Genomic DNA, 11,755 nt, shown 5'->3' on the forward strand with positions numbered 1-11,755 from the left:
CTCATTTAATAGTTTCTTTTCTGACTTTCTGACTTTTGATGAATTGAACAATGTGGACCCTGTTGTAAACAAGTGTAATGCTTAATTGGGTCGTCCACTCACAGTTGACAGTCTTTGTATTGAGTTTGTGCTTAAAATGTACTGTAAATTCTACAAACTGTTAATAAATATTTCAATCAATCAATCAAAACTTGACTGCTGTTCAAGTTCACCCTTCAGCAACAAAGTGCGTGATATGAAGCCCAAGGTCAGGTACAACTCGCCTTTAATTTATTCATTGTAGGGGGTTCAATTGACTTGTGGTGATTTTACTTGTAATCATTTCTATTTATATTTCACAAGGTTCAAGGTTGTACTTGTTACATCCTGGCAGTGGTGGAAAAAGTATTCAATTGTTTTACTTAAGTAAAAGTACCAATACTTCAATATAGAACTACTTCGTTGAATCGTTACAAGTAAAAGTGCGGAATTTAAAATGTACTTGAGTAAAAGTACAAAGGTATCGGCATCAAAATGTACTTAAAGTATTAAAAGTAAAAGTAGTCATTGTGCAGAATGTGCCATTTCACAAGATGTGTACAAAATCTATTGAAAATAGATTTTGTACAGATCAACAAGCTCACAATGCATCGCGTTGTAATACTCAAGTATAGTAGTATACTCAAGTAAAGTACAAATACCTCAAAATTACATAAGAGTAACAATTAAAAGAGTTGTCTTGTTCAGTCAGGAGACTTCTGCTGCAAGACTAGAGCAGCACTGAATAGAGAAAGTACTGTAACAATCATAGGCATGAATAATTCCTGATCACTACAAGAATACATCATGCATGCACAGCATGCATACACTTTTGTGCCAGAAGTTTACATGTAAACATCGTCACACCTTCCATTGAAATTCTATAGTTATAGGAAGTTGCTTAACTTTAACTGTCACACCCCCATTAGATTGCGCCACCATCACCTTCAACTGACATGCTTATTGCTTAATGACATACAAGTATTTAGTCTTTAGTGTGTTAATAGTATAGGTAATCAAACAAGGTAGCCTAATTCAACATTCTCATGCACTATAGTGGTTCTAAGGTAAAGGGAATGCAAAAACAAAACTAAAGTATTGGTGAAATATGTTTATTTTATTCCATGTGATAGGCTACACTTCTGTGTTTCTTTAACTCTCCTTTTTATACAGCAGATAGTAATAGTACATTATTCACATAAACGTTGCTAAACACGAGTAGACAGCATTTTTTTCTCAAATGGACAGACACAATTCAGAATAGCACAGAGCTGAGTATTCAGTCAGTGACAAGTATTAGAAGAGCTGCTAAGGTTAAGACGGTTGTTCGGTGTACTTTTTTTTTAATTATTTTTAAAATGTTTACATTTCAAAACAAGCTACAGCAAATGCACAATTGTATTGTGGTGTGATATGGCTAGTTAGTTGGCTTGTGTGTGAGACTGCGTTATGTGCGTTAAGAGTAACTGGGGTGCAGGCAGGGTCTTCTCTCCCCACTGTGGCTGTAAACTGATAAAGCGACTAAACACTGCACAACGGCGTCTCCAGCAGTGTGACGAGAAAAAACACTTTGCCATTAAATGTTGCTTTTAGTTACAGTGTCCAAATGGACATGCAAACAATAAATAAAATAACTGAATGTCCTGTATACATGTGTGCCGGCCCGGTATCTGCAATTTTGTTCAAGTGTAGAATGTTAATCACTTGTGTCGAGTTACAAAATAAATAAAAACATATTAAACCAAACAGTCCTACACAGGCGATATAGCAATATAGGCTACTGTAACTTATCTGCACTTTTTACAGCAAGGGTGTTAGTAAGCGGCAGCTGTATCCGAGGACAAACTTCTATCTACCAGCTTTACAAAACAACGAGTGAAGCCGTGAGCCAGTCTGCAGGCTTCTCTACTCTTTACAATTTTGTGGCTTGATTCAGTGCACAACGTTGGTGAACAAACAAGCAAGGCATCTGTGTTCTTAACCTTGTAGAAATCCTGCATGATGAGCATGCTGCATGTTCCTGCAATACTGTGATCAACACAACACAAAACATTGATGGGTAGGGATGGAAAAGAAGATGTCCTATGCTATGGACCCAAGTGACATGTTACGATTAGTGTGGATAAAAGTGTCAGAACTGGCTTACGCCTCTTACACTTTCAAACACAACACCACCTCTCCTCAGACGTGTTAGTTTGCGTGCAGATAAATTGAGCAAATTTGCAAAGACAGTTGCTATAGTTTTAAAGTGGGCATAAATAGTTTCGGGTTAGACGCTGTTAAAATTTTGGGATGGGTTCCCTTTGATGAACATGTATATCCATCTCATTACATCCCTTTGCAGCACCCTCCAGGGTACACCTGCTTTAGGAAAATAAAAAATAATGTTGCAAGTTATGTATATTGGTCTAACTCACTACAGTAGTCTTTGGCTGTTTGTGCCTTGAGATGTCTTTGAAATAATGTCTAACTTGTGGTCCCATAAACCATCATCAACAACAAGCTTAGATTTGAGCCTAATGTTCTTGCAACATAGCAAATTCTCTAATATGAACCCTTTACCTGATCTAGGCATATCAAAAAAGGGAAATATTCAGTAACCGTTTATCCTGAAGGTACATAATTTGAATCATCACAGTCCAAACTCTCCATTGGAAGTAAAAAGCAAAACATCAAGGAACTTAGACCTCAACCTTGCAGTCATTTAAATATTCCCAAGCAGTATTACTTTACAACAATAACATGTGTGACAGCACAAGGCTCCAAAACGGTGCAATAACTCAAGAGCAGTTAGCTATGTCAGTCTGCAATCCTATATACTGTAATGCCATGCAGTTGGATGAAAATCTGAACATATCTTTTAACCTATTTCCTTTTTTTTTTTTTTACTTTTAAACCGTCTAATTATTTATGTTATCCATTCCAGATAACCGGGTTTCCATACAGAATAGCACATCCACACGGTTATACTCCGAAAAGTCACTGAGTCGAAAAGGGAAAAAAAGACAGGTCCTCCGTTCCAGTGGCAGTGTGCCATGGGTGGAGAGTGGCCACTGAGAGACAAGCTGTTGGTGCGGTAGGAGGCAGGTCAGGTGGTCGGGTGTGTGGAATACTAGCATGAGCAGCTGCTCTCGGTCACGGTCATCTCTGGCTGCTTCTCCAGCTTGATGTCTATCACTGGTAGAAAGTTAAGAGAAATCCCCACAAATGGTCACATTTATAGATGGTTTCAATGGTCTAGTGATTCTCAACCTATGGTACGCATACCAGGTCCGGTACTTAATGTCCCCTCTGGTGGGAGGGTGCAAGTTTTGCTTTGCGTTGTCAACTTGTCAATGAGTGCCGTGTTTACGTTAGCTTTGCGAGCACTGCCGACGATGCGTTCATGCCACGGATCACAACAAACTAAAAGGTGGTAACAAATATACTAATAAACACGCCTAAAATGGTGCAATCGTGGTCAATTGAACTACAAAAGACAATAATACTTTGACCAGCAGCAGCTGCATGTACACTGAAGTGGATGTCTCTGTGTCAGAGCGACCTACTGTATACAGCACTATTGCTCCAGGAGCACCAGTGAATTGAATGACACACAGACTGGTGTTGTGGTCCCAGCAAAAATTGGTGACGTTCAAATGGAAAAGTGGGTGGGTGGGCAGGGCAGAGTGGGTGGGCAGGGCAGACTGCAGAGGAGTGAAAATTAGACGCGTGCGGACAGACAGTGTGCTACACTGCTATTGTAATGAATGAAACCCATTTCAAATGGCACATCTTACAACACGTAGTGTAGCCTGAAAATAGTTGATTACTTGATTCAATAACAGCCGTAACTAATTAAAAGAAGCACGGTAAAAGTGAAACTTCTCAGTGTGTGTCTGTCGTGTGAGAACTGAGTCCCAGTTTTATTGTTATCATTTTGTTTGTTGGCTGTGTTACTGTGGAAAAATATATTATTCTTATATATTTGTATATTAATTAGAATTAATTAGCCTCCTCTGTGAATAGGTTAGGTGTAGGCTACTGTATTTTAACCAAAGTCATAATGGTGGTACAGTACGTGTAGAGCCAAATATTTTCTGAGGTGGTACTCTATTGTTAGATATGTTTACTTATGAATAGTTTGCCTTTTAGGCTTTGTAAACAAAAGTCAGGGCATATATTATCACAAATAACTAAAATATATAAAGAAATGACTGACATTTAATAATTTTGTATACTTTCAAAATATAAAATAATTGCCGATAACCCCGCTATTAAAATGTTTGAATACATTTTCTGACGATAATTATGATGGAAAATAAATTAAAATAAATCTATTGTTGCTAGGTAGTATACATCCAAGGCAGACGTTTACGTCACTGGGAAGAGGTGGACCCAGAGCAGGTAATGCATCATCATACATTTGTGTTCTCTATACAACACAGAACCATCTATAGTCTATACGGAAATGGAACTTCAGTTGTGGGGCCAATTGATTGCCACCTTATCTTCAATAGAAACAATTACATTTGTGCCACAAGTAACAAGTTCACCTGGCCTAACTAAATAAATCCATATGATAATAAGGCCACTGGAATAATCACAGATCAATAGTATACCCAGCCATAATAGCATTGAAAAAGGATACTGTCCTCTTTGCTTTTCTCTGGTGTGCTATCCATTCCAGGCAAGGCAGCGGCTACACGACGGAACAGCTAGCAAACAAAAAGCAAAAATCAGACAAACTAGCTAGTTCAACATGCTTACAAGTCTCAGTGGAACATTATTGTCAAACAGATTAAAAGCTAAAACGACGCAGCTATACAGCATTCTATTACTATTCATTTGTTTAACATTAGCAAAAAACAAACATTAAAAACAGTTCAGGCAGTGAAATCATAATTCAAATCTAATACCAGATTAATGCCAGGATCAGTCCACACAATATTTTGTCTTTCATGATAGTCACCATGTCAATTATGCAATCATAGTGTCATCTTCTTGCCTGGGCAACATGACGCTGTCCATTGATTGTTCGCAAGTTTGGGGAAGCAGGTCAATCGTGGCTACATAAGCACCGTCTGATGCCAGAGCCAACTAAATAAATTGTTTAATTTTATTTTAGCGTTCTCTACTTCGTCACTGAAATTAAGTGGGCCGCAAAATAAACACAGTGTGTGTGCTGTACCCAAGGAGCACAGGAGAGATAGGTAGAAGACGTCACTTTGGTTCAGCAACTTCAGCTAATCAGCTTTCTTGCATTTCGTGGTTGTAAATAGGGGGTCCGCTCATAATTCCGGCATCCCGTTATTCCGACCATTAGGTTAGTGTGAGGACAGGGTTAGTTATAATGGGATCAGTCAGACCATTAGGTTAATGTGAGGATAGTGTTAGTTATAATGGGACCAGTCAGACCAACCGAATAATGGGATGTCGCAATAATGCTAAATAGAACTTAGTCGACAATCGACATGCACGCACATATTGTCCAATCAATGTCAAACTCAAGTCTGCACGTCTCCAAACAACACTTTTTAGTCAATCCAAACAAAATCCACATGGGCTGAATTTGTGTAGTCTGATCCCAGCATAATTTCATTATGAAACTGAAGGCTGCACTGTAAATCTTCAAGATTGCATACATCCAAAATAGCATGCAGAAGAGATTGACAAACACAATAGCAGTTAATCTTTGCCTAACATGTGAACCTGATGCTGAAACATCTAAAAGAAAAGGAGTTGTGTCAATCGGTATGAAGTGTGAGTTCCAGCACAAAGACAAAGTGTGAGAGAAAGAGAGGCAAAAGAAAACGGACAAGCGTGGACTTGGGTGGGTGGGCAGACTTGACTAAACTACCCTGAGAGAGAGCAGAATCTCTACCTGTTTGACATTGTAGCCAGTCTTTGCGCTGGTTTCAATGAACATGACATTCAGTTCCTTAGCTCTCTGCTCGCCCTCCTCCGTGGTGATCTGTCTGCTCAGGTCAAAGCAGGAAGGTGGGAGGGAGGGATGGACGAACAGACAGGTATGGGAAGAAACATCGCAGAGGAGTGGCCAAAAATAAAAACCAAAAAACCAATGGAAGAGGAGATGGGAGGGGGGACAGAAACAAAGAGATAGCTCAACACAGATTTCACTGGTATTGGTAAGATCGAGAAAGAGAGGTTAGTTTAATTATACCACGGACAGGAAGACAGACGAGGGGACAGGGGGGGACGGGGGTGGGGGTGTCCACTGCACCGAGAAAAGATGAAACGGCAGGAAAACAGCTGGGGAGAGTTCCCAGTTGCACTTGCACACCACAGCCACACTCTGATCCACAGAAATGGAAAAACTAAAAAAGAAACGAAGGACACAACAGTCCAGATATCACAGGTTTTGCCTTTGCTAACCTAGCTGACATGACCTATAGCTGACATGAGCTTTGGTGAAAGCTTTAGGGGGGACCCAGTAATAAGCCCATGGACATCTGCCAATCGCTGTACACCAACCTGTTTGACGTTATAACCAGCCTTGGCGCTGGTCTCTATGTACATCACATTCAGTTCACGAGCTTTCCTCTCTGCAGCTTCAACAGAAACTTGCCTGCCATGGTCCCAGGTGGGAAGGGGTAGGGTGGTGGCATGGGGTTGGGGGAGAACACACAAAAATAATAATAATAATTTAAAAGTGACATGGATAGACAGGACCAGGAAAGAAAACATAAAAAACAAACAAAATCTAAAACATGGCATGCAGAAAATAAATCTGGTTAAATCATCCCAATGGAAAACTCTGAATTAAACAAAAGAAAAATAATATGCTATATAAGCATAATATTATATCAAGAGGTGATGAGTCAAAACCAGATGAAATACCAAAAAACACAGAGGGAAGAAACGGGGAACCAGGCATTGGCAGAGCTCATACAGATAATACAATGTTTTTGTGTAATTCCCAATATATCTTCGAAAAGCTAAATCATTCACGGTGGCAATAATCATCAATACCATTCACACATTGAACACACAAGCAGGTTACTGTGTACCTTTTGTCAGCCAAGTCCGTTTTGTTTCCGACAAGCATGATGATGACGTCACTTCCTCTCTCTGTTCTGACATCATCAATCCACTTTGAAGTTTGCTGGAACGAATTAAGATCTGAGGGAAGGCAGGAAACAAGAGAAATCGATGTATGCATCAACAACCTGTTGTCCTCAAGACACAGATATCCATTATTATTCTGTCTACAAATAAAGCTGCCACAAGACACTATTAGTCTGTTAAGATGTACTCAGAAGAGTACATAATGAGCCCTGTGTTAGTAAGCAAAAACACTGTGTCGCAGAGGCTTGAAGGAGGAAAAAAAGAAGCATCGCAAAGTATTTCAACATCCCTACTAGTATATGATGTTTGTGACAAATGGCAATGAGTGCCACACTATGCTAACAGAGTCCTAGATCTCAAAAGATCAGTTAAGAGGATGGCCCTGACTCACTGGTGATGTCATAAACCACCACAGCGATGGTAGAGTCGCGGATGTAGCTGGGAATAAGGCTACGGAAACGCTCCTGTCCGGCAGTGTCCCAAAGCTGGAGCCGGACCTGAGGATTGGAGACGGAGAAGAGAGAGACAAGGAGGTGGAGAAAAAGAAAGGAAAGGCAGAACGAGAAGACAGAGAACAGGATAGACATGAAGGAATTGCAAGCCAGGCAGCAGCAGAGAAAATTCACTTTCAGGGAGGAAAGGGGAAAGTTGCTCGAATGCAAACAGGGCCAGAGGAGATCAGTTTGAGTTTGATGATAAGACATGCAAAAAGACTGTGCTGAAAGGTTATGAAGATGATTAGGAATAATTATTTTCCCGTAAGGTGACACCTTTTCCTATATTGCCTACACCAGCCCCACTCTTAACAGCATTTCTGAAACCCTGCATGTGACATCTTAGAAAGGAACAAACTGATTCAATATAAAAAAAAAATATATAGAATATAGATATATACAAAAAGCCCGAAACACTGTGTTCATTGTACTGTCCAGCAGGGTTGTCAATGCCAGGTTAGTAAAATGCTGTTTGTTTGCCCTTCCACACACCAAAAGGAAGAAGGGCAAGGAGGCAAAGCAAGGCCATGATACCTACTAGCTATGTCATAAACCACCACAGCAGCAGCAGAATCCCGGATGTAACTGGGGATGAGGCTGCGGAATCGTTCCTGCCCTGCTGTGTCCCAGAGCTGCAGCCGAATCTGTAGCCCCGACCAAGCAATGAACGTAGGAACGGGTAGATGTCATGACCCAGCAAAATGGATGGAAGGAAAAACCAAACTTAAAATGAGGATGAAATGGAACCAAAAGATCACAGGTCTAATGCAATCAATGGTAAAATAAAGAGCAACAACACAACATGGAATGGAGAAATGAAAGCAATTGGAGGCCCCCACGTAGAAGGCATACTAAAAGCATGCTCTAAGTTCTAGACTACTCTAATGAATCAGCACAGAGGCAATGGAAATATGAAATGACCAAATTGCACAGTAAAATAAAAGACAAAGCTTACCGTACGATCTTCTAGGTACATGGTTTTCGACAAAAAGTCAATGCCAATTGTTGCCTGCAAGACAATCATTGTTTTTAAGCATTGTTTGCTTTATTATAACCACATGACTTTAAAAAATATATATATATATTTGGAAGACCTGCGATAAGTGTATGTGTCAGTGCCATTGGGGTACACACACACACACACACACACACACACACACACACACACACACACACACACACACTTTTTTTGTACCTGATACGTGTTGTCAAAACTGTCATACATAAACCTGGTGATGAGAGATGTCTTCCCAACTGTGTACACAAGAAAGAATACAAATATAAACCTTATTTCTTTTGACCTTTGGCCATGCACCCATTATGACTTTGACAATAGTTAAAGATAATTAAAATGGCACATTGTTTTTACATAGAGCAGTGATTCTCAAACTTTTCAGGATGTGACCCCCCAAAATAATCATATTTGAACTCCCATGCACTTGGAATTGTAGGAGTTGAGACATTGCATTTAGTTTGACTCTGACGTTCCACAGATAAATATTGTGAAAATAGCATATTCACTGTCATCTAGATCCCCCCCCCAAAATAATAAATAAAGTGGAGACCCTCCTAGGTTGAGAACCACTGACATTTCCAGAAAACCTGAAGGTTTTTTTTCTACTGATACTTATCTGACATTAATCCTTCACTAAAAATATATGTTAAAACAGAGAACCATTGACATTGTAAGCCAACGAGTTTAGTATTCACATCACATCATTGATGCAATGTGGAGCTGGACTGCTGAACCCTAGCTAGCCACACGCTGAGCTGGCAGATATAGGGTGGAGCCAAAACCTTGGTGGTTGATGATGGAAGTGGTTTGGCTTTTAAATGTCGTTACACACACACAAAACAACTGTATTTCGCTGCTAAATTAACCAAGCCAGCTACACATAACAACACGTCCATGGAGGTTGTTGTTGTATAAGTGCTTTGGCTGAAAACACAAATGGCACTGGATCGTTCATCATAGGGGCCTGATGATCCGAACTGGGCGACGTGGCTTTTTTTTTGCAGCCAGGATGCAGCTGAAAGGCTGTGGCCATGAAACAAGCTAACTAACTAGCTAGTAAATGCCAATGAAATCTGCTACTTCTGCATGTGCAGTGTAGCCTCTATCTATGGTGCTTTAGTTTTAGGAAACACCACATGGAGCACACTGGAGGGCTTTTAATACTGCAGGCTCAACATTGTCGTAACATTAGTTAAATGTTGGGTGTGTGTGTATATCAGAGCTGATGATGCTGATGCATGGTACAGACAGCATCAAGGCAGGCCAGGGCACTCCATATAGGAGAAGAAACCAGTCAGCTTATGAAACATTATTATTGAGTGGCCTTTGATGGGAAAGAGTAAATAGAGGGGACAGACTTGATGCAAATGTCAGCGTTTTATTTTTATTTTTTTTAAATAACGGCGAGGTGTTCCTTTCTCTGTAGCTTCTTTAGCAACAATACGACATTAGCCTACTGGGGCTGGCTAGCTCAATGACATCATCACGAGAGACACATTTGTATTGTAATTAAGGCTTTTTAGTTGTTTTAACACGTCCCGTAGCCATTTTATTCCCACTGAAACAAACAACGACGTGTTGTTTTCCTCTGGAATCTATAAAAGTGTGTGTCAATTGTTCGATTTCACTAGAACACAGACGTCATTCATGTCGAGGATCGAGACAGGGATCGTGGTGGGTTGAGGTTTTATCAAGGAAGCCTCTTCTTAATTCAGAATCAGAACATACAAGCTCTATAATAGGTCGGCATGCTCACCATAATATACATGAATACATAATATGTACATAATATGAACTACAGCCAACAACACCATCCCAAACCATGCGAGCTAACAATAAAAGCTAACCCCAAAATGCAAAAAAGAGCCCCAGAACAAAACAACATCGTACCACTCTGCTCGCCCAAGAAGACGAGTTTGAATTTCCGTAGAGGGTTTCCAAACTCTCCGCCGCCGGTCGTAGTTGACATTTTTTCTGTCTAGGAATATAAACAAACAGCCCAGCTAAGCTAATGGTGTCTAGACTAGACTGTAGTGTAGAGCAGCGAATAACACTGGACGTTATTCACCCCACTGTACTAGTAGCTATAGCGCTGTTGTTGGGGTGTTGCTGCGCATGGAAGTGAAACAGCGCCGCAAAGTGGACAGTACCGTGTACCGCAGCAGAAGAGAAACTTCCCTTGAATCCTGTCTATCTCTGCCAAACGAGGATGTTGTTGTTATACACGATGCAGGGTACGTATGATTGCAAACATGACTTGACTTGCAGATAAGCACACTAATATAATACCAAGGTCAGTACATGGTCAGTTTATGATGAATTGAAAACGGTGGACCCTCTTGTAAACAAGTGTAATGCTTTATGGTGTCGTCCACTCAGTTTTTGTATTTTGTGTTTGTGAGTTGAGTTGTGCTTGAAATGTACTGTAATTCTTTAAACTGCTCGTCAATCAATTCAATCAATCAAAAACACCAATTAGCCTACTGGTCGTTTTGGCACTGTGGGCAGACCTGTGCGCCAAATCGAGCATACTGAAGCAACATACTGAAGCACAAAGACACAAAGTGCTCTAAAATATCCTGGTAGATGGTTGTGTTGACTCCAGTGTGAAGTTTTCACTGTCAGTGGACCAACACCATTCACATAACATGGTCCCAAATCATCACTGTGTTTTATCAATTCCAGAGTCAACACAACTATCTATCACAAGTTCACAACCATCTATTAGGATATTTTACAGGACTGTGTGCTTCCGTATGTTGACGACAAGCTTTATGAATTGGTGTACTGACCATGTTATCACTGTGCTTAACTGACCAGCCAACTCAACGTTGGCAGAACATAGATTCTCTGAACCTCACAGAGAATCGTTTGAGTGTCAAGAGGAAGGTGTGAGACACTAGATTCTACAATACAAATGAGTTTAAAAGCTGCTGTCAAAGCAGATTTGGGCTTCCATAACACCACCAACAACAACAACAGTGCCACAGGCTTATCACCTCTATACCATGCCACGTTGATGAAATAATTTGTTTAAAAGTAGCCCAGATCACGCATTGAGTGCATAAATTAACATACTTTTCAGATGGTCGACATTTCTGTATATATAAACATGTCATGTCTCATGAGAGAGAGAGATAGAGAGAGAGATCAAAATAAT

At 40.2% G+C, this 11,755-nt stretch overlaps 1 protein-coding gene across 2 annotated transcripts; it reads right to left on the minus strand.

The window, feature by feature from the left end:
• Positions 1-1,124: 1,124 nt before the first annotated feature.
• Positions 1,125-10,699, minus strand: rab41 (RAB41, member RAS oncogene family). Of its 2 annotated transcripts, none has more exons than XM_083785610.1 (8): positions 10,486-10,699; positions 8,776-8,834; positions 8,536-8,589; positions 8,119-8,224; positions 7,029-7,140; positions 6,493-6,586; positions 4,649-4,715; positions 1,125-3,189 (listed from the first exon to the last, which is right to left on the minus strand). In XM_083785610.1, the coding sequence occupies exons 1-8, from the start codon at positions 10,562-10,564 to the stop codon at positions 3,131-3,133; spliced, it is 630 nt and encodes a 209-aa protein (XP_083641736.1). In that variant the 5' UTR covers positions 10,565-10,699; the 3' UTR covers positions 1,125-3,130. The 2 variants fall into 2 exon arrangements, with proteins under 2 accessions (XP_083641736.1, XP_083641735.1); XM_083785609.1 differs by having other exon boundaries at positions 1,125-3,195.
• Positions 10,700-11,755: the final 1,056 nt, after the last annotated feature.

This window comes from Protomyctophum parallelum, assembly GCF_964188405.1.
Source record: "Protomyctophum parallelum genome assembly, chromosome: 16".
NCBI lineage: Eukaryota > Metazoa > Chordata > Actinopteri > Myctophiformes > Myctophidae > Protomyctophum > Protomyctophum parallelum.